We start from the raw sequence: 23,790 nt of genomic DNA, 5'->3' as shown, positions 1-23,790 counted from the left end.
AATGAGAATCAAGAAAATATTGTCACAGAAATATTCGACAGTACAATCATTACTTTATAAAACGCCCATCAAAGCTAATTACTGTTTTTAAATACTAAAAAATATAAAATAGAAAGAGTATGTTTTAAACAGGGAAAAAATGCGAAACAGTAAGGTGTTGACTTTAAATGCCCCCTAAATGCTAGTAAAACCGCTACAATTGTGCAGTTTTCGAGTGTGAAATATTAAACTAGTTTATAAAACAACCTTGAATATTTCGTTTGATTTTGTCTCATAAAACTAGCTTTAGTTTTGTGGAAAAAAAGAGATATAAACAGAGGGAAGAGGCACGGGTCAATTTGGCTTCAATTTGAGATAAAACAAAAAATACCGTTTTAAAGTGATATATACAAAGATTACATGGCAAAGAAACTAGCACAGCCTGTTAAATTCGATAGGTTAACTACAAGTTGCAGAATACTGTTAATGTTGTAAATATATTTCAATTTGGTGTCTCATCTTTCCCCACATTGTATATTTGTTTTCATTGCCAAACGTTATTTTTTCCTTTAATTCAATGATTTATATCATAGAGGTGATTTAAACATAATACACTGATATAATAACAAGATAATAAATATGGAAAATATATTTGAAATTCAGTCATTTGTACTTGGAGACAGTTTATGGGGAAGTGGCTTATGCGAAAAACGATGCCCCATCAAATATTTGGCAATATGTGCTTAAGAGTCCCGTCTTCCCCAAAGGCAATTTTCCAACTCAATATTCATCACGAACGACCAACTATGTTTTATAGAAAATGATACTGTAAGTACAGCAGTAAACATAATGAACATTGTAATATATAAAAAAATGTTGAAAAATAACTATAAATGCGGGAGAAGTACCGAGTCAGCATACTATGTAGCAAACGAAAGAATAAAGTCTATCTTTTAATTTTTTATACATTTTTAAAGAAAAAGGATTATATCAAATCCACAATGAAAGATGAATTTTAATAGTTTAAAAACTTAACGCGCGAACGATTTATTTTTCTCCGGTTGAACCTGCCGTTTGGAATCTATTTTTTTAACTGCAGTTTGGAATCTAATTCCGAACCTGTAGTTTGAAATAATTTTTTTTCTTAAGCCGTTTCGTATTTTGAAACTTTGATGTAGTTTGAAATCTTTTTTTTTTCTAAAGCGGTTTCGTATTTTAAAACTTTGATGATAACTTTAAATCACACTTGGGCATTTCTATCAGTTGGTATGCCCCCTTGTGTTGGCGTTATTAGTTATTAAAAGAACTATTTCCAAAATGAGGGTACACTGTTATTAGTTTGATGAACTGTCGGTATTTATTACAAGGGGTTTGGTTTTACCATCATTAAACCTATTTCCTATACTTTTGGCGCGCCTCCCTGATTTTAAACATTTGTTCAGAGGGCGAATAAGGCATTTATTTTATGTGTACCTTGGGCGTGCAGCTACTGTGAGTGAAACGTACGTTTTTTTTACAATTTGCCCAATCTGTTTAGGCGTTTGGCAACTTTTACGAGACAATGAGAGACCAAAGCATGCCACAGGCACAGCTAAACCCTTACAGTATTAGCAGTAATCAAGTTTATGTCTTTTATTGAGTCAATTGCTGTGTAATATCACATTCCAATTCAACGACCCAGTTTACATTACTACCCCTTGTGCTCACAGACCTCCTTGAATTGACGACTAAGCAAACACCTTGCGATTACTCGTGTGCGTCACAGCGGGTATTATTACGATATGTACCAGCGGTCAACGTACCATTTGCGAGCTAACTACGAAGAAGAAGTACGGTAGAATAAAATCAGAATGGGTTGTACAGAGACATCTTGCATAAGATAGTTATAAAAGTAATTTAGCTTAGCGGTTGCATCAAAGTACAGTATTGCGAATACTTATACAGGCGGTAGTTTTGTAATATGCTGTAGTATATATAAGAATATTGTTCTGCGTTTACATACTGTTTTCTGGAAACTTTTCTGTAATGAATATAGCCACCTTCGATACATTCTTATCCAGTCGTTAAAGATTATTGAGTAGTAGAACGATATTGTTTAATGGTCCTCTCTTATAAGCGTATTTGGTGAAAACTAGTTCGGTCCACACTCCACAATAGCTGCGTTCGGCAGATTAACGTTCATGCAGGAATTAGTAAGCCGATTAAACTTACGGCAAGATGAATGAAACAGTTGCGACAGCAATTTGCCTTAAAATACTTCCGTTTCAGTGTTTCCGATATATGTTTACGTGTCAAGGGTTTCCTTGCTCAGCTAGGTAATGTTTATTGATCCTAATATAAACTAAGTATATTTTGATTACCGAAAACAGAAAACGTATCAATATCAAGGCAACACTGTATATTTCCACATCGACCGTTCATAAATCCCACAAACATTCGGTGTTTTCTATTGCAGTCGTATATACCCTGTTACAGTGTACAAATTTTAAACCTGATCAAAGCAAAATTTCTCCATGGTATTTTTTAATTAATTTTGTTTTAACTTAATAACCGAAAACTAAGCGTCTGTGATGCAGTTATATTATAAACCATTCCATGTGGGTGCAACTTACCGAAAAAAATAATTTAGCTAAGCCAGCCGTGTCGCATATACTATTCCTATGTTCTATACATGACGCATTAGCAGAACAGATATCGAGTCATATCATAGTACGCATGATTTATCACCTTAGTCGCTGGTTTCATTTTGTAATCAGCAACAAAAGTTGTGCTGCTTCGACTCAGGCCGCTTAGAACGCTTACATCGATTAATTTATTCGAACGTCGTGACTTTATGTTGCATACATGTCCCTTAAAAAGATATTTTTTATTCTTTAGTAGCTGTGCACATAAATTCTCACGTACCATGACTTAAATGTCTTGAGTAATATTACATCTTGCTTTATTGCATGGTAGGTAAGGAGGGACTTGGGCAAAGATAGGATATTCCAAAAATCGATACTGTCGATTATTAATGTAACATTTTTGTAGTTTATTACCCAATGAGTAAACGTAAAGGAAGTTTGGAAAAGTCCTGTTTTATCCCGAGGCCCAACTTACCCTTAGTACATCATCGGTTGGTATAGCGAGTTCTATAGTGTATACAATCTTTATAGGAATGTTTCCAAGCGTAACCATACCTCCATTCATTAAACGATTCGTCTCGCACTAAATATTCTTTGAAAGTCGCTTCCACATTTTATTTCTGTCATTCTTTATCGGTTAAATTCAAGTTCTTACAATTTGACATGTTTCAGTTAACTTAAGACATTTCAGCTCGTCCCTATAAAATTATAGGCTAGTACCATAGTATACTGAAGTGATAGTACGCTAACGAGACCACGTGACCACTTTTCACGCATGAGTGCACAGTTGCACTTCGCCCGACAGTTCAGCCAGACAGTGCAGTATAACAGTGCAAGGCAGAGTCCGTATATAAGCATTTTTATATGTTTATATACGGAAAAGGATCGCGAAAATTGTTGTATAATGTACAGTGACACATTTTTAATAGTTTAGCGAATTTGACTGATCGTTTGCGTAAAGAAATTACATTTGTAGCCAGATTGGAAATAATCATCATAGAGTAGCATATATACAATGGCCTCTGCTTAAACGAAAGTTTTCTGGACGACCTATTTGCTGATTCACTAACCACAGGTAGCACCAGATATAAGAACTTTACAAGTAAAAATCTCAGAACTTATGCATTGAGTTCTGATCTGGCAGATATTCAACCCACTGTAATTATTGAAGATTTCGGAAACAATTCTAATGCAATTATTGACATGATGGAGAAAGTGCCTGGACTGCTGAAATGCCCATATGCAGACTACCTGTATGTGCTCCAGCAAATCTACGTTCTTGCTGTGAAGAAAACACACAAAAATCCAAGAGAAATTGATTTTAATGCAGTGTTTCATAAAATATGGGAAACAACATTTATGAAAATATTTATCGATCATTTGCTGGATATACATGGTGATAGGGATGAAGAGGACAACAGTTAATGTAGTATTTTTAACTAAACAGGAGCATATAAAATTATAAATAACACAATTATCGAGAATGGTCACGAGGTGTATGAAACAGAACACCTGTGTTATAACGACTGTCGTTTTCCTGGCACACATTTGTAAATATATGAACGCTTATATTTTATTTTAACACATTGCTTTATTTTTTCTTTGTTCTTTTCCTGCCCTTTTATTATTCTTGTTTGAACTGTATTTCGAAAATTTTATTATAATACCGACCTTTAAAAAAGAGTTTTGCTCTGGGTGCGATCAGTTAGTGCTGTATAAATGTTTTATTTATTATTCAGCTTATGCTTATCATGTGTATACAGTTTAAGAAGCAAAAAGTTATCCATAAATTTAAATAGCCTTTTGCCTCGACTGTGTCGATCTGCCCTGCTATCCTACCCAATACATCATTTCTCAAGGTTTTTTTTGATAAAGCAGGACAGAGGCCCTTCCTTGAGATCAATATTAGGATTATAGAATAAAAAAAACGGTAAAAGAAAAAAAGTTACAACTTTTTTCTTCTGGGCATCGGAGCATCACATACAGTGGTCCACATATTTTTGGTTCCGAATGTGGTGTTCCCATCTTTAATTTTTTTGATAACTTTTCTTTGGGTATAGTGTGCAACAGAATATCCAAACTGATGTATATCTGGGTCTTGCATTCGTCTGCCCATTTCGCGCTAAATAAAAACATTCTAATTAATATAAAAATATTTGACAGAAAAAGGGTACTTTGATATACCTTTTGTTTTACATTCATAATTGATGTTTATTTTAAGAATTTGGGAAAATTACTGTAAAATTTGTAAACTGAGTAAGTTACAGGAAATTTGTAAATTTACTGTAACTTACTCAGTAACATGAGCCACAAACATTGCTGTACCTTCAGCTCCCTGGACAGAATCCCAAGTTTTTTGCCACCTGTAAACTGAAGATATCTTTCGCCAGCTTAAGATTCATCTTAAAAGATAATAAACTTGTTTTTAAAACTCCAAGTACAATATAGAAGGTGCAAGTTTAAAACACCATTAGTCACACAAATGGAAATTGCACGTTATTAAATATCTACCTTGGAGAAAGGATTTAGATGAATATGTGCCTTTGTTAAACAGGTTCGAAATAACAACATGGTTGATTGTTCTTGTTCGTATAGCTGGTCAATGTTGCCATAAAATATCCATGCCTTTATAATTCATCAACCGAGTACCAGTAAAACCCGATGAACAGAGAGAATTTCTGACAGTCTGCAAAAAAATATTTGAATATTAAAAATTAGAAATAAGAAAAAAAGTAGTTTACCTTAAGCAAGTGTGGTGGATCGAACAAAGAAATATAGGCCGTTCTTCTGAAAAGGGATTTGGGGCAACCAGAACAGAATCGTAATCCATGCCCCCAGTTGAACTTACAAGTTTAAAAAATACTCTATTGATGTTTAATCCATCTGCTACAACGCAGTGAATTGCATTAGAATTGTTTCCTAAATCTTCAATAATTACAGTGGGTTGAATATCTGCCAGATCAGAACTCAATGCATAAGTTCTGAGATTTTTACTTGTAAAGTTCTTATATCTGGTGCTACCTGTGGTTAGTGAATCAGCAAATAGGTCGTCCAGAAAACTTTCGTTTAAGCAGAGGCCATTGTATATATGCTACTCTATGATGATTATTTCCAATCTGGCTACAAATGTAATTTCTTTACGCAAACGATCAGTCAAATTCGCTAAACTATTAAAAATGTGTCACTGTACATTATACAACAATTTTCGCGATCCTTTTCCGTATATAAACATATAAAAATGCTTATATACGGACTCTGCCTTGCACTGTTATACTGCACTGTCTGGCTGAACTGTCGGGCGAAGTGCAACTGTGCACTCATGCGTGAAAAGTGGTCACGTGGTCTCGTTAGCGTACTATCACTTCAGTATACTATGCTAGTACCCAAAGAAATTTACTATACGTTGTCAGTTAAATTTAGGTTTTGTCAAACAATTTTACATAGATACTGTGTAAGCGCTTGTCCGCTTGCTTAAAATTTAGTTGCAGAGATTTTTATACCATAAAATGTTATTAAATTGAATTTATCACTATACTACATTTTTCTTTTTTACCAGATTTCACTTTTGTAAAAATGTTTACCCAACAAAAACGGTGTGGCAGCGGTTTGATATTTGTCAATACTCGACAATCCAATGTCGGTTTGGTGATCAAAGTAATGACAACAAGATCAGTATGTTTGACATTTATCGTTTCGCTGTGCTGTTTTAGCTTTATGCTTTCGGTCTTTCACGTGTTTTATCATGGTACTACTCAAACAATTGCCTTTAAAAGAACCGTAAATTCTAATTTTCCGAAACATCCCTCCTATCGGGAAAAGCACCTCGATGTTAACGTTGAAGACCCAGTTCTGAAAATAACCAGGAATGATGTTATTCGGAAACAAGGGTTTGCTGTCAGTAAGAAGCTTTCTAAGTTGTATCAAGAAACCCAGCGTGATTACGATAATCCCGCGTCACGGTTTGACCTAGCAACCGAACCAAAAGCACAAATCCATAAACATAATCGAGCATACGAATCGCATCACCAAAATGTTACCCTTCCTCTTCAAACAACGGAGTCAGTGAGTTTAAACTCCACAGTTGAAACACAACATGTCGGTGAGTTATCGTATTCGAAAAACAATTATTCACAACATAGCGAGTTGGCTTGTCAGTCATTTTTCAATTGTTTGTTTTAGACGATGCACAAGATTCCATGTCGAGAACTTTGTTGATTAGAAATGTCACGAAATATTATAGCCGGATAAAGCAAAGTGTCACCCGATCAAAATATTACTCTGAAAAAGTTAACCTGCTGCCAGAGCAAACGGAAGGTAACTGATACTTATATGCGAGTAAGCGCAATAGTGTTGTGTGTTTTTGAATTTGTAAAATTACACCGGATGTGCGAATCGCTTAATAACTCCTACTGTATTTTATATTTCTTTGATTTTTTGTTAATAAACTTATGATGAGACTAATTTGTGGTACCACCCAAAAAAACGTCATATAAATTTGGATTTTAGAAATATTGGGCAATATTTGCTTAACTGTCTCGTCTTTCTCCACTCTACTATAGTGCGGTGGGGAGAGATTGGACACCTTTAGCACATAATATCCAAATATACTGAGGTGTTTCAAACAACTAACAACGGTCTATGTGAGTCGTGAGAATACAGTTTTATAATTCTTTAAATGTTTTTTTTTTGTTTTACTACCAAATGGGACGGGAAAACAGAATAAAAAAGTGTCCCATCTTCCACCACTCTACTCTTATATTCATACAGTATGTTGGCAATTTAAATTGACCGTGTTTGCCGTAAATAATCTGCAAATCTGTTACAGGTGTTATATTGCTCACCAATTACCGATCGGGATCCACTTTTCTCGGACAGTTGTTTAACCAACATCCTGACGTGTTTTATCAATTTGAACCGCTGTATCCGTTCACCGGTGGATGCGGGTATCAGACCTCTGTAAAAGTCGCTTTACTTAAAAGGCTGCTTAAATGTGATATTCCTCATGCCACCGATACTCTTTCAAAAGTGACGTCACGATTTCGCAAATCTACCGTTGACATGGAATGCCTCATTGACGACTTTTGCTTTAGGTCAATATTTTAATTATGTATAGTAGGGTGGGAAAAGGTGGGACACCTTTAGCACGTAATATACTTAAATATTCTCATGTTTTATCATGTTTTAAACAATTAACAACGGTTAATAGAAGTTGTAAAGGTACGGTTTTATAATTCTTTGAATGTTCCTCGTTTACTACCAAATGGGACGAGAAAAAAGAATAAAAAGGTGTCCCATCTTCCCCCACCCTATACTTATAGTTATGAAATGTTAAGCATGTTGATACATTTGCATTTTTAAGCCAGTACTTTATTTACAATAAATGTTTAATGGTTGTTTTTATTTTTTAATAATCTTTTTGCTCTAATTACAGAAAGAAAACTAAAGAACTGTGCACGCGACACTTGTGTCCGTTCGGTCGACCTGATCGTTGTTATGGCTGCGGGCCTTTGCACCTTCCTCGAGTAATGAATGTCTGTCGAGCTAAAAAGGTATGTCCGTTGACTTTAGACAAACTATTATTTCCAATCAGTTTCCTGTGTTCAACAAATGTTTTTTTGTTACGTTTATTTATTAATATTGATGTATAGTAGGGTGGGGGAAGATGGGACACCTTTAGCACATGATATCCAAATATCCTGATCGTCTTTTAAACAATTAACAACATCTATAGTGGAGTCGTGAAGATACGCCTTTATAATTTTTTGCATTTTCTTTGTTTACTACCAAATTGGGCGAGAATATAGAATGAAAAGGTGTCCCATCTTCCCCCAACCTACTATATGAGTTTCTTATGGTGCATATTTGCAGATGTCCGCTATTAAAGTTATTCGGCTATGTGACATCAGAGCGTTGAAACCTTTGTTAGAAGATCCTGCTTTGAACTTTAAGGTAGGTGATATGATATGAGCTTCACTGTTAAGAGATTGTTTTGAAAAACTTTTATTTCTAAAATAATATGATATTTATAAATCGTGTGCTTCAAAAGTCCATTAAAAGAGATGATAGTGCAATTTCATCATTTCGCTCGGTAAAGGTAAATGGTTCGACTTTGGAATAAACCGCTGTAGATGCTTAAATGTGTTATCTCTCCTTATCCAACTGTATATAACCATCAAAGTTTGCCAAAACGACACGGCTTGTAAAAAAATGGGTGATAAAACTCCGCTGGAGTAAAAAAAAAACTCAGCTGTTTCGACAATGCATGGGATTTCCCGACGATCAAATGTGAGTGATTATTTTTCTAATGGAAAATCCCATGCATTGCGCCACGGCCAATTTTTTTACTTAAGCGGTAGAATTTGCGGTTTTGTCATTTTTTTAAAAGCTGTTTTGTATTTTAAAACTTGATGATAGTTTTAAATCGCATTTAAGCCTATCTATCAATGCACAAATTTTATTTTTTCGTTGGTATGTCTCTTTAAGCTCCGATGATTTTTTTAAATGTATAGGCTACACTACTGTAAGCCGTGTTAGCAATTACATTGTTAAACCATTTTAACCCTGTAAGCTTGTTAGAAGTTTACTATAAATAAACGTCATAAAAAGTGTGGCATATTTAAAACTTATGCTTGGCATGACATTCGTGATGTTGCATCGGAACTCAGATTACTGAAATTAAACCACTATATTTACACAGATCATCCATCTCGTACGTGACCCACGTGGAATAGCTTCTTCAAGACTTAAAATAAACAAGGATTGGAACAAAGTGTCATATGAACTCAACCAGACATGTGATCGATTACTTAGCAACATTGCAGCAGGAGATAGTAATACCTTAGGGACGAAGTGGCTGCGTGGTCGTTATATGAAAGTGAAGTAAGGACCTAGGTTATTTTAGTACATGCAATATGTCATATAATTCTGAATTTACACATACTTAATTATGCTCTTGCACACGTTTTATGCTCCCCGAATGTTATCGCAATAGGAGTCTTTGCACTTAACAGTTATTTTTTACGATCCTGTGCTTAACTTTAATGTCATTTCTGTCCGCGTTTTCTTTTTCATCTCAATAAGATTTGTTTTTAGGTATGAAGATTTGTCACTTGAGCCTATCAGAACTACCAAACAAATCTACAACTTTACTGGTTTAAAGTTTTTACCGAGTGTTGAACGATGGATTAATGCAAATACTCGAGCAAGCAAATCAAAGCGTGACCCATATTCGACTTCAAGAGATTCGGCCTACACCATGGAAGCATGGAGAAATTTTCTAACGATTGAACAAGTATTATCTATACAAAAAGATTGTTGGCAAGTTATGAACAAGACCGGATACAAGACAGTGGTAAATGAGGCCGAACTGACAAACTTAAATGTAAAATTGGTGAGATAACGAGATAGATACCCTTTTAAAATATGTATCTTCAATTTAATGTATTTATTTATCTCTCTTACTTCTATTCGCCTCATCGTTAGTTTGTTTTGTTGACGTACTTGCACACTATCACATTGAACAGTATATATACGTTATTGTTGTTAAACTTACTGATTCATGACAATGTCTACGTACTCATTTAGTCTGTAGGTATAGTAAAAATTTAGCTAATGTATATTAATTCTCGATTTTTTGAAGTTTTTTTACTTAAAGTATTTATAAGTGAATTTTAATCAATAATTATGACGCATTTTATTAAACTCTTTATTGTTATTTTAAATGTCTTAAGTTAAGTTTAGACCACGCGATTTTAAATTAAATTATATACTTAAGAAATCTTACTTATGTTGTATCAAAACACTATTTGGTTTGGCAAAAAATAACGCTTGGAAAAGTGGAAAAAATTTCGCCTATTGTTGCTTTACTCGCTGACAACTATGGAAAAAAGGACATCACGATCAGTTCTAATCGACTAGCTGTTTGTCCGCATAAGACAAGTGGTCACATAGGATGGGAGAAGATGGGACACCTTTTATTCCATTTTAAGAACATTCAAACAGTTATAAAATCATATCCTTACAACTCTAACACCGTTGTTAACTGTTTAAACCACTATAAGGATATTTGGATATTATGTGCTAAAGGTGTCCCATCTTCCCCTACCCTACTACATGATTCCTCGTTCGTGTTTATTGCCAAGATTTTTTCCGCATGTCGCAATTTATAATTCATGCATTTATTTTTTAACCTCTGGATTAATATTTAAAAACAGTAATCAGCTTTGACGGGCGTTTTATATAGTCGTGATAATACTGTCGAATAATTCTGTAACCTTATTTTCATGATTATCATTAAATGCGGGTCCGTAAAAAGAAAATTAAAAAAGTCTTGTCTGACAAAGTGTCCCATCTTCCCCCACCCTACTATATTTGAGTAACCCCCGAGATAAAAATGATTCAATTAAAAACTAACCCTTCTCAACGCTTGGCAATAAAAACCTACACAACTATTAAGTGACGAAAAATGTTTTATATTATATTAATACCGCTAGTATATTAGTTTAGGTTTTTTGGCAGATTTTATTCCTAATTTAAAACTTATTGGCCTCTGCTAATATTTTTTTATGTAAAATATGAGTGAATGAATGTAACTTACTTTATCCTTGCGTGGACGAATTTTTATGTTTAGATAACAATTTGAACAACCCATTAATAACAACTGGTATGGAGCAATTGCTGTTAAGTGTCTTGCCTAAGGACACATTCGCCCACAATGGTAGCAGCGTCGAGCCTTGAACTCATTACCTCTGGTTACAGGCAGGCGCGCTATAACCACTATACCATGGCGCCAAAAAATATCCCAGTTTTCCCCACAAAACTAATACTATAATTCATGAGAAAAAAACGGTGCGGGATATTTTATCCTACTTTATTTAACTACGATACTGGGTTGGTAATTTAAAATTGAAAACTACAAATATTATCATTTTAAAATAGGTTTCAACGGACATTCAAAATGAACATCTTAACATTATGCTTATTCAGCCATTGAAAAAATGTTGTATTCGTTCAAAAGTGAAATTTAATGGAGCAGTTGATTACTCCCGTCCACTGTGATGGACCAATGGACCGTTTATATATTTTAAATAAAAGTCCGGTTTTACCCCACCATACTATATATCATGATACCGAGGGCTCTTTTTAAAGAAAATACTTTGGCCCAACAGTGGCAGCAAAATGTTTAAAGGCGAGATCGCTTAAATTTTACACCATTCGCAGCTGCTTTAAAGTGTGTGTTTCACAGCTGTTAGTCCTTGTTTAAACAAATGGAAGAAACTCCACTTTAAGATCATTATTAAGAATATGTTACCCGATGTAAATACTAGACCTGAACAGAAAAATGAGGTTTATATATAGCTGAAGTAATAGTTTATTTCATGTGCAGTCTCACTCAACTTAGATTTGTTCTAGTGCGCACGAGATGAATACTATTCCCATTGGATATGCTTCCCAACCAATGATGGTCTATAAATATTCACTTATGCTGAGAAGCCGCTCGTGAGCGCCTGTTCATATCCTGTGCTTTAAAGCAGTGGCAGCAGAACACATGATTATATCTCGCATTAAGTCAAAACAATCATAAATCTATAGGCTGGTATTAAAAGTTCAGTTAAAGGTTATTTTCAGATTTTCGTTGACCAGTAATTATATAAAATTAAAGTTGCAATGACATTAGCACCAGCACTTGGGTCAATGTGTAAGTGCCATCAGTCTGAACTACATATCGATGATATAAATCAGGAATGGTTGCTTATGTGGGGAGCAAAAGACCTTAGAGACGCCGGACATCTGGTCGATGTCACTCTGATTGCGGAGGGTAAAAAGCTTAAGCCTTGTCACAGGTACAGCAATAATAAACATTTGTTTAAAACCTGAACGTTAATTCTTCACATATAAAACAATAAATTTCAACATTTTTGCTTTATGATTATAAACATTATAAGATCACTTTCGAATTTCTTGGAAATTAAATTTGAACTCTTTTCTTGTATTTTTTGAAATGTTAAGGGTTGTGCTTGCTGCTAGCTCACCTTACTTTCGAGCTATGTTTTCAAACAACATGATGGAGCAGAACCTTGATGAGGTGGAGTTACAAAACGTGGAATTCTCATCGATTAATGCAATTGTCGACTATTTATACACCTCGAAGATCGTTATAAATGATGATAATGTGCAAAGTATATTTACGTGTTGCAGTATGCTTCAGGTAATTTTATCACATCAACATTGATGCGTAGTTTAATGTTTTATTTATATATTCGTTACAATTAACAGGTACTAGGTTTACATGGGAAGTGTAAACGTTACATAATAAGCAGGCTATCAATATACAACTGCATTGATGTATATTGCTTTGCAAAGTCGTTGGGAAGCATAGAACTTCAAATCGAAAGCTTCAGATTCATTGCTTCGAGATTTTGTGATTTTGTTAAAACCAAAGATTTCGTCGAGTTGGATAAAGAGAGTTTGGTTGATATTATATCCTCAGATGACTTACTAGTAAGACGGTTTTATTACTTTATTTGTTAAGAATGATGATTATTTTAATGGAGATGCAACAAAATTGCGCGCCAAATGTGCTGAATCCATAAAGTAGGCTAACATACCTCTTGTTGAACGTGTTAATGGCCATATAGAAAAAGACGTATTGTTTCCGCATGATAATCGATATTAGGAACATAAAAGGAACATTTGAATTTAAAAGTTTTGACTTCTTATAAAAAATAAACTTTTTTGAGAACCTATACTCTATCCATATACAAATTTTGATTTCCTATCATAAAGCATGATCCACGATCACCGCGTGGTGCAGGTTGTTATATCATATCACCCAGTTATTTTTTTGTCATATCTATTTAACACTCTCTATTCTGTTTGCTGTAGGTAAACCTCTGGTTTAACGAATTTAAATATATACAGGTTGAAAAAGAAGAAACTGTTTACGAAGCAGCTTTGAGATGGTTGTCACATGATGTCCAAAATCGTAGTTTTATGATTAGTGAAATATTATCGTACATTCGAATGCCTCTTCTTTGTCACGATTATATGAATGAATGCATTGTGAAGGTTGGTTTAAATTATTTTAATTTTATTTCACAACATATTCGTAGTTACTATTTGCACTATGGTTAATGTATTCAGGAAGATGCGTTAATGAATGAACCCCAACTTAAAGAACAAGTACATGCAACGGCAATGTACAAATCCATAAAAACTATGTGGGATCAAAACGAGAAAAAAAAATTAAGTACAACAAAAGAAGACGTAAAATCGAATTCGTTAACGGAATCTACAACTGATTCTATCGTAACAACCGCAACAGCTGAGCCCAAAACTTCTGTGAAAAACACTGAACAAGTTTTAAGTGATGATGAACTACGCTTTCTTGAATGCCCATTCTACAAAATTCGACCAAGAAATTGCACAAGTGAAGTCCGCATACCGTTAACTACTCGTCTGAGGTCAGGAATGAAGACTGAGACAGTTTTATTATTTTCTAATGGAAAAAATACTTTCCTTTTCGACCCCATCAAAAACAAGTATTATCACGGAGATTCAAGCTCAAGCGACGCAGCAGGTCTTAAAAGTCGAAGCGATCGTTTAATGCCCGTCATGAAAAATGCAGAAATATTTGCCACACGGAATGGAACTGTTTACCTACTTGGTGGTAAGTTCGTTTTGTTGTAACCAGATTGCAGTCGAACCAATACCACTCATTATAATGCATAGTCCGGTCGTATGTGCTGTCCTTGTGCATCAAAAGATACTTTTAAGGCAGTTGCTCCAATCCGGTGATCACTAATGGGTTGTCCAAATTATTAGCCATACATAAAAAATTAAAAAAAAAAAATACCTACAAAGTAGCATACATGGTAACTCGTAATTATAACCTGGCACGAGATGTATGAACACCCGTTTTATAACGACTAGGGTTTTCTCGCCACCCGAGGATAAGTAAGTTTCATTTATTCACTCTCATGTTGTAGCTTTTTACTTTCTAAATGACGAAAATGTTTTCAGGTCTTGAAATTGACAAAGAGGGGAGTTCTTCAGCACTTAGGTGCAAGATGTTTGTTTTTGACTTAAAGCGGCTTCAGTGGTCGCAACGTGCATCCTACAAGTCACCTCGGTGTATGATGGGTATTGCAGAACTTGCAGGAAGCCTATTTGTAACAGGTAAAGACTAATATTATCTCGATGTATATCAGCACTTGACACGGTAAACTGTTTTTTGTGAACTGTCTAGTTTTTGCGTTTAAAATTTTACTTGAATGTGTTACAAATATTTCAGCTTTAATTGTTATTTATAACAGCGAAAAACATTAAGTGAACATACATTTACTTCCGCAGTATAATATAATGGGTATCAATATAGGAGGAAAACAACTCTCCATCGGATGCGGAGTATCAACAGTTAGTAAATACAATTATGATGACGATGCGTGGACAGATTTTACGCCCATGCCGTTGCAACTTTATGGACATGGATGCGCATCGTTAGTCGACCGGATTTATATATTCGGTGGAAAAACTACTGAAAAAGTAGGCAAGAAAACTGCACATGAAACACGACGAAGGGTAACATAAAGTATCAGATATTCAATTATACTCCATTTTACAGAAACTTTCTACGGATGTTTACTTTCTCGTTAATGGATCGAACGCTTGGTGTCGCGCCCCATCTTTGATTGTTCCACGTTTTCTTGCTGGTTGCACTACTTTAATTTCGGAACATGGTGGCAAACAAACCGAGACTATATATATTGTCGGTGGTGTTGGAGATGTTGGATTGTTAAAATCAATAGAGGTATTGCGTCAATACAACACTATTAGTTACCTATATGTAATCATATAAATTACACCGAATTCTTGTTATGATTACGATTAAAACTGTGATATGTAAATGAATGAAAGAATAATTCAATTTAACTTGCTTTATCCTCTCGTGGCGGAAACGACAGTCGTCATAACACGGGTGTTTTGTTCCAGACACCTCGTGCCCAATTAACTGTTACCATTTATTTAACCGCAAGCATTTTTTTAATGGTTGAGGAAATAGTGAACCTGTTAGTGACACTTGCAGGTATTTTTAAGCGTCTTTCCTCAGGACACATGTACGCCTTTAGTGGTAGCAGCGACAATTGAACTCGTATCCTATATATAGGTTAGAGGCTAAGATGCTAGATGTTGTTTGATAGTAGTCAAGGTTATAACATTTATACTCCATAATACGCCAAGTGTTTCATATTTATCTATATCTTCAGTGATTTATTTTACAGTGTTACGCTCCATCTTGTGACGAAGGCTGGAATATGTTTGGGGAGTTTCCCAGTGGGAGATGTGCTCAAACAGTAACAATTGTCGGTGGAAAAATATGCGTTGTTGGTGGTCACACCACTGAAAGGTGTTGTATACAAATAAATAATATAAATATTTTGGTTCTTTAAATAATCGGTACATTAGGATGGGGTAAAAACGCACATAATGCTCAACATTTCCAAAGTAAAAAGTTCTGACGTTTTTTATAAGATTCCCTGAACTATCATACCAACAGTTTAAGCACACATACTAAAACACACGAAGATGTATATTACGTTACCACTTGAATTATTTTTACGTTACGACTTAAATTAGCTTTACATCTGGTAAAATCGCTCATTCGTTTCAAAACTCCACTGTCCCAGCGTGTATGACGTCATAGTCGCCACCGCCCGCCATTACGAATCACAAGAACAGAAATAAAAAGAGTAGAACGCGCAACTGCCCACAACCGTGATATATTCTTTTTTTATTCACGTGACCGCCAACTCTGTCCCCATTTCGCTTGGTCTCCATTGTAAAAGATAGGCGCATAGTAGTTTTAGGAGGTTTTAGCTGTTTATTTTAAAAACTACACCAACTATTCCAGTTTATTAGGCCAGTTTAGTTATTTGGTAGGTTAACACTTGCAGTTTAGCGCTTGTTTAGGGAATTTAATTATTTGATAAATTTAATTAAAAACCTTCAAACAAACGGTTTGTTAAATGTATTTATTATATATATTTAAAAATACTTATTTTTTTCTACGAATTTAAATTAGGTGAAAAAACTGAATTTAAATTAGGTGAAAAATAAAACGCCGTGGATTTCATTGACTATAATAGTAACCGGGAACGACCTGCGCAAGAGAGAGAGTGTAACATCTCTCTCTTTTACAGAAATGCGAAATCGTCTAAATATTGCAAATTTTCTAGAACCAAGCACTTATGTAAATTATGTAAAGCACTTATGTAAAATTGGCTTTCTGCTTCCATTATACCGTATCCCAATAAAAAAAAATGTATCTTTGGTCCCTTCCTCGGTTAATAAGCCACTATAGTTCTGCAGATTTGAAGGCATGAGCATATACTTTTGTATAAATTATGAACTAAGCTGATTGCTGATGCTATAGTATTAATCGTAAAGCAGCATGTTAAATCATCCTGTACGCACGCCGAAAACCAGTCAAAATACTAATTGAATCCACATAAACTCTTAGATTTGATATTATAAAAAATGCTTTTTAATAGAATCTGTACTTGGTCCGACCCAAAGTTAGTATAGACCAAGTTAGGAAACGGCGCTCGTGTCCGCCATTACGGAGCCCACAGAGCGTGAATCACCTATACAAATGCATGGTCGGCATGTGTTTATTTAGTTCTTTTAAGCGATACAAAGCTAGAAAACACGTATAGCGGTTGTTTTAACATTTAAAATATAATTACTAATATAAATCTTGTTATATAATATTAAATCTAGGAATTAATCTGAAGTAAATTAATATTTTGACTGGTTTTCGGCGTACAGTGTGGTTTAACAGGATACTTTACGTTGGCGATTAAGACTAGCATCAATCAGCTTAGTTTACATAAAAGTATATGATCATACCTACGAATCTACAGAGCCATTCTTTACTACATTTATAATCCAACATGAGTGGACATGCAGCTCCAAACTGCTTAAGTACTAGCAGATAAGGTGTTCGCGTTTTCCGATTTTATAAAGACCCGTAACGCAAAAAAGGTAGCTTACTAATTCAAGCAGAGGACCAAAAATAGTAACTTAGTATTGTTTTCCTCAATGTCACTTCGATATTAGGCAAATTTTACACAGATCCCTTAAGTTTCGTTGCCGGGTATAGCCTACGTGTTAAGTTTGAGAGCCAAAAAGTAAAATCACGACAATTTACATGCAAAACTGCAGCTATACACCAGTTTATGGTAATGTTATGCGTTTGTATTTATGGTAATGTTATTTTTGTTTGTATTTTTATATTTTAAACATGTTCTTTTATGTTTTTGGTTAGTAAACCTGATATTTTCTGTTTTTTTACTCTTTAATCGATTGAGTGTTCAATAAAAGTTGATTATTTTTGTGAGGTTTATTATTGTGATAAGATATAACATTAGTAGAAAACCATTTTTACGCGCAGAAGTGCTTGGTTTTTTAAAAATCGCAATATTTAAACGAAAAACAGCACCCAGCAATGATAAAATGCTATGCCGTGGGCTCCGTAATGGTGGCGACTATGACGTCATAGACACGAGACAATGGATAACAAGACTCGTTGTTTTACAATCCGTTTCCTAACTTGGTCTATACTAACTTTGGTCCGACCCAAAGTCCATAGAAATCACTTTCTATACTAACTTTCTATACTAACTACTAACTAACAGCGTGGCCGTACCCATAGGCCGTACAAATTAGTTGTGCACAAACAAAACAACTGTATAGTTTACGCGCGAAGTTTTGAAACACATGAGCGAATTCACCTCTCGTATTTTTCACAAAACTCAAACTAGTTTTATAAGACAAAATCAAACTTTACGAAATATTCAATTTTTTTAATGAGGCTATATGAAACTAGTTTAATCTCTCACACTTGCAAACTATACAATTTCATCGGTTTTAGTATGATTATAGCGAGCATTCAAAATTAGGACCTTACTATTTCGCACTTTTTACCTGTTTAAAATATACTGTTTCTATTTTGCATATTTTGTTAAAATGAACAGTAATCGGCCCTGGTGCGCGTTTTATAAAGTCGTGATAATATCGTAGAATATTTATGTTACATAATTTTTATGATTAGCATTAAACGGGGTCCGTAAAAAGCAAATTAAAAAAAGTCTCGTCTGATAAAGTGTTTCATCTACCCCACCCTATCTATATGTTTTAAGCTTTATGTCCATTCATTATAGAACTGTGCTTTTTTAGAAATGAAGATGGGCGATTCTTGTCACGACCTAAGTTTGACGTAACGCAGTATGATGAGACAAATCAATTTCCAAAGGGGTCATCCGAGAACTGGAAAACAATAGTGTCGTTTATCCGTGGACTACAAGATGGTTTGTTTGCATGCGCACCCCTTAAGGTCGATACGACGCGTATAGGTAAATAAAAATATTGGTCTCTATTTGACATGTATAAGTTGTATATTTCTGTAAATCGCCCTGTTTTGAAATAAATACATTACTTGGATTATTTATTAATACCATTGATCCCTTGTTGGGCCGGTGTCATGAAACCTACTCGCAAACGCAGTGGTGTGTATTATTAATTTTATTGTTTGTCAGAAACTAATTAAATGTGCTGCAGCCATGTGCGTCATCAACCAGTCATTAGATTTCCATGATTGATGAGTCAGGTTTACCACCAGCTGCAGCAATGTATGAGCTCCTATTTTAAACTTTTAAATTATTAATTAATTTAAATGTAAATTAGGTAAAAGTCAGTTAATTTCTAGAACGGTACGAAACCCGGTATTCTTTCAACACAAGGTTAATTACGAATAGGAACCGGTTAGAATACTAGATAAATAATTTTAAGTGGTTTCGGTATAGGAAGTGCTTGTATAAGCAAATGTCTATTTTATATTTGTACTAAAAACTAAAACGGTGCGATAGAAGAATTGGAGTTAATCGAATTATGCAGTTAGTCGCGAGATATCGCACGTATGTACAGCTGTCGTATATACGTTGGAGGCTTGGTTAAATTGGTTGGTTTGACGTCTTAAGTAATTATATCCGGTCCAGCTGTTTTTTTTTTGAAATATATTTCTATATACATCGTAAATTTACCAATATTAATCGATGCCGTCACAATGATTCTTTCTGTGACATATACGTATAATCCTGTGAGGTATAAAATGGGACACCTTTAGCACATATTGTCCAAATATTCTAATCGTGTTTTAAACAATTAGCAATGGTCAATGGGAGTCGTGAGCATAAGAATTTATAATTCTTTGTTTACTATCAAAGGCGAAAGAAATGGTGTCCCATCTCCCCCACTCTACTACATATACCTCATAGCGTGACGAATGCAAACAATGTACGTGCGATGATGTCACGTTATAAGCGTAAGCAGCATAAAACAGACATACGCGACCTTTAGAAGGTTTCTTGAAAAGAATGAAAAAATATTTGTTTAACGTTTTGTTCATTATTTATGTTTGGTAACGATAACAGACCAACCAACATTTGGAAGAGGTTAAAAACGAATGACACATGTTCAACGGCACAAAAACTTAAAGTAAATTTATTTCTAAGAGCGATATATAAGCATGACATGCTGATAGCACCTAAGAAAAAGTATAAAAACAAAGGCGGTATTTATCTAACAGTGATTAGAGTATCGGAGAATATCACCATGGTAAAACTTTGTCACTTATTCTATCACCGTCTCTCCACTGTTATTTTTTTAAAATTAACTTTGCTTCGTCTTCATATTTTTTTTCATGGTCGCCCTGAAGGCGTTTCGACCGATTTGCAATGTTCTCCCAATGCTACTTGATCTTCGCTGCCTTTGTGGAGCTTCCCCTAGTTCAATATCTTCCGTGCTCGAGCAACTTTGCCTGCAATTATCTTCGTCATTTTCCACAAACAATTTAGGTGGTTTAGAAAGAGATTTCGCCATTTGTTTACCACGCCACCACTCTAAAAAGCTTTTCCGTCTTTTTTCGAACGAAGATTTTCGCCTTGGACTTGCTTCAAACGCATCGTCAACAGTATTTTCATTTGGAGACTCAGGTAGTTGATTGACGGAAAATCCCTGACTTTGTTCGGCACGATGTTTCATGCATTCGTGTCGATCTAGTTTTAAGGAACAGCATTCAGCTTTAGCAGCGAACGGAGTTTGTGACGTCATAACTTGAATAAATTCAGTCAAGCTCACTCTTCCGTCGCCATCTTGGTCAGCAACGAGCATCATGTCCTGATAATAGAAGATTCACATTTTGACAAACGAAATAATACTATATATCTATATTTTGTATATCTAAAACTTTGTTTGGGTTAGGTACCGGGACCTACGATTTAGGCCACACTTGGTCTAATACCCCAATACCAAGTTTTAGTTAACTCACTTCTAAATCCTGATCTGTGACGTTATCACCCAACTGCGATAACAGTTCGCGAAGCTCATTCGGTGAAATGAAGCCATCACCATCTTTGTCGAACTGATTGAAAATTAGTTTAACCTCCTCGTCTGATACACAATCCTGCAATACAATGTTTCAATAGACGACTCAAACTTGGCCAAGGTTAATAACTTTACGGAGTGAATGAACGAAATACAATTAATAAGCAAAATTGTACATTCTTAACATGTAAGTCAGTGATTAAAACCATTCGAATGTTTATTTATTATATAGATCGACATATGTGGCTACAGTTTCACTGTCAGAGATGGCTCTTTTATAACTACTGTTTGACAGATACACAATGATTTTCCAAATCTGTAGTTTTTGGTATACAGCTGAGATAACGAGTTATAAACAATTCTACCAAGTGGTTAAATTATACATCTACAACGTACATTTATTATTTGTTCAAATTTTGTATTATTGTAAATACATGACAAAATAGAATTTTTGTTGGTTGTAGATTACATGTTGGGTATTAGCTATAAGTACTTGAAGATTGTGATCTCTACTTACCGTGACAACAGTAGCCATTACTGCAAGAAAATCCGAGAAAATAATGCAAGGTTTACTGATGTTGACGTCATAGGCGATAACATCATTATCATCGGTGGCGTGTTTCACTGCAGTGCGAAGTTCTTCTTCGGATAGTTGGATATTGATCGAAAGTAGAACTGTGGCGATATCCTACAAAACAATAATCATCAGTATTCTAACTTATGCAAAAGTTTATCTGAAATCTGTACAAGCTTACCCTGATTGATATAGCACCATGATTTCCCCGGTCCAGCATTCGAAATGCATCTTTATACTCTGTGACGAGATCGGCAGGGAGGTGATCTTCCATAACCTATGCAACAGTTTTTTAAGTATTCGCATCACATTAAGTTTCTCTATACTGTATACCTTCTCATATAAATTACCCATCCTAAGTATACTTAAAGTCAATTATGCGCAGCTTCAACGTCACAAACAAAATGAGTGTCCATTAGCTTTTATTCGGCTTACTGTGAACAAGGTGCATTAAGCGTATTTAAATCGATGAAAAACCAATTCTACTTGTGGGACTTGTAGAAAGAGTTACAATAACTTACTACACAAAAGTAAAACGACCCCATTAGTAAACCTAATCTCCCCGAACACAACTTCTGTCTAATCAATAAACAGATTTCCGTTAATGACCAATTCGATAACTTGGGTCTGCATAAACTGACTCAGTTGGTGGTTTTATTTCTCATAAGCATAGTTAAATCAATTAATATCAGAGATTTTGGCACCTTTGTAAATGAAGAAGTTAATTCACCTTTCAACTTACCCTTATGAAGGTAGTTTTTTTACATTTAAACGACTTTTTTCTCATTTTTTAGAGTTTTTCTAATTCTACGATTATAGTTGTAAATCAATGCCTTCGTTCCTGTACGATCAAAATGGTTTATGTAACTACCTGCACGAACCATTTATTTTAAGCAATGTGCGTTCTCTCCCTTTCCTCCAGCAAACCGAGTCTGCCTTTTTTATTTGTTTAGTTTATATTTCATTTTAGCTCACTGAAAAACATAAGCGCTTGAAACTATTTTACGCTTCAAGTACACCTTTTAACAAAGTTTTTTAATACTTTGATTTAACTATGTTAAAAATTATCTGATTGCCTTGTAGTTGATCCGTTGGTTGTTTCAACGATCCATTTGATGACCCAATAGTAGTTTCAATATGTTTATGTTCAGTTAGCTTAATAAAATATATAACATATCTTTCAAGGACATCTAACTGATACTGTCGTACAGCTTATAGAAATCGATTTATGAACGAAGGGCGTCAATATTTGCTGCCGACCACCTTGCTTTACATAGCATTGTTATTTAACCTGCGTAGAGTTGATATGTGCTGACATTCACTCTATTTATTGGTACACACGTATTAGGCGAATAAACCTAATTTTTTGGTGCTGCTGTGTTTCGTGACGATTGAATAAAGTTTATCATTAACAACATCGACATTGTTATAAACATCTGTACAACCATTAGTTCATTTAAAAAAACAAAACAAAAAAAAACGAACTGCTGTGTTACATTTTACAAAGTTTAAAATATTGTATATTTCATTGAAACTAAGACGCTTGCAATAAATGATAAATTTCTTACTGAAATATCAGTTTGGTAATTTAACATGCACTGTTTTTTATTCTATCTTTAAACTGAAGGGCTGTTTTTAAGAAAGCGCATCGTCATATACTATATAAATAACACCGCAACAATATGTGTGACCCGATGCTCTGAATAAAAACACACAACAGCAACCCCCGCCATTGTTTCTATAACCGTCCGAACAATTGCCACTCTAAATGACAACACGCAAAGTTATTTATATTGACCTGGAAATTTTCCATTCCAGTATACAAAATTAGCCAGGTCGAATATAAATTCCAATGAAGTGTATATCTATAACCTCAGCATGACCGACTCTTACTATGCACAACTGTTTTGCCAATCGAAGGACGAAATGCAGAGTACTTTTGTTCTATGCTATATGCCACGGAAAATCAATTATTACTGATTCATAGATATATTTATATATAAGTTTTCGCTCCTACTTTGAAAACAATCCCTGAAACTGTATATTCTGATGTAAAATGTAATTACCGTGTTTACTTTTAAACAACAGTGAGCTTCAATGGCAAGATATCAAACGCTTTGTGTTAATTTTACCACATGTTGGATTCTCATGGTGTAAGTGACGTAATATTTG

The 23,790-nt window shown here is 34.6% G+C and overlaps 3 protein-coding genes and 1 long non-coding RNA gene across 6 annotated transcripts; 2 read left to right on the top strand and 2 right to left on the bottom strand.

The window, feature by feature from the left end:
- The first annotated feature begins 1,638 nt into the window (after positions 1 to 1,638).
- On the top strand, positions 1,639 to 10,937 carry LOC149741848 (carbohydrate sulfotransferase 1-like). Its single transcript, XM_089893611.1, has 8 exons — positions 1,639 to 2,294; positions 6,160 to 6,702; positions 6,783 to 6,917; positions 7,429 to 7,693; positions 8,035 to 8,152; positions 8,472 to 8,552; positions 9,301 to 9,482; positions 9,696 to 10,937. Exons 1-8 carry the CDS (start codon positions 2,201 to 2,203, stop codon positions 10,000 to 10,002), a joined length of 1,725 nt encoding a protein of 574 aa, XP_089749737.1. The 5' UTR covers positions 1,639 to 2,200; the 3' UTR covers positions 10,003 to 10,937.
- On the bottom strand, positions 3,908 to 5,989 carry LOC149741849 (uncharacterized). The gene is made up of 4 exons (XR_016386981.1): positions 5,345 to 5,989; positions 5,115 to 5,289; positions 4,929 to 5,005; positions 3,908 to 4,725 (listed from the first exon to the last, which is right to left on the bottom strand). It is a non-coding gene; the product is annotated as an uncharacterized LOC149741849 (long non-coding RNA).
- A 993-nt stretch (positions 10,938 to 11,930) lies between the features above and the next one.
- On the top strand, positions 11,931 to 19,240 carry LOC149741847 (kelch-like protein 40). The gene is made up of 10 exons (XM_089893605.1): positions 11,931 to 12,445; positions 12,612 to 12,810; positions 12,879 to 13,103; positions 13,524 to 13,670; positions 13,746 to 14,271; positions 14,625 to 14,780; positions 14,980 to 15,146; positions 15,226 to 15,411; positions 15,884 to 16,008; positions 18,840 to 19,240. Exons 1-10 carry the CDS (start codon positions 12,270 to 12,272, stop codon positions 19,021 to 19,023), a joined length of 2,091 nt encoding a protein of 696 aa, XP_089749731.1. The 5' UTR covers positions 11,931 to 12,269; the 3' UTR covers positions 19,024 to 19,240.
- A 906-nt stretch (positions 19,241 to 20,146) lies between these two features.
- Positions 20,147 to 23,790, bottom strand: LOC149741846 (uncharacterized). 3 transcript variants are annotated; one of them, XM_089893621.1, is made up of 6 exons: positions 22,361 to 23,788; positions 21,952 to 22,052; positions 21,800 to 21,895; positions 21,562 to 21,732; positions 20,989 to 21,123; positions 20,147 to 20,837 (listed from the first exon to the last, which is right to left on the bottom strand). In XM_089893621.1, the coding sequence occupies exons 2-6, from the start codon at positions 21,970 to 21,972 to the stop codon at positions 20,331 to 20,333; spliced, it is 930 nt and encodes a 309-aa protein (XP_089749747.1). In that variant the 5' UTR covers positions 21,973 to 22,052; positions 22,361 to 23,788; the 3' UTR covers positions 20,147 to 20,330. The 3 variants fall into 3 exon arrangements, with proteins under 3 accessions (XP_089749747.1, XP_089749745.1, XP_089749746.1); XM_089893619.1 differs by lacking the exon at positions 21,952 to 22,052 and having other exon boundaries at positions 22,361 to 23,790; XM_089893620.1 differs by lacking the exon at positions 22,361 to 23,788 and having other exon boundaries at positions 21,952 to 22,337.

Source organism: Ciona robusta, chromosome 1 (assembly GCF_009617815.1).
Source record: "Ciona robusta chromosome 1, ASM961781v2".
Taxonomy (NCBI): domain Eukaryota; kingdom Metazoa; phylum Chordata; class Ascidiacea; order Phlebobranchia; family Cionidae; genus Ciona; species Ciona robusta.
The sequence above is the reverse complement of the archived record's forward strand: the minus strand, read 5'-3'. Positions and strand labels throughout refer to the sequence as shown.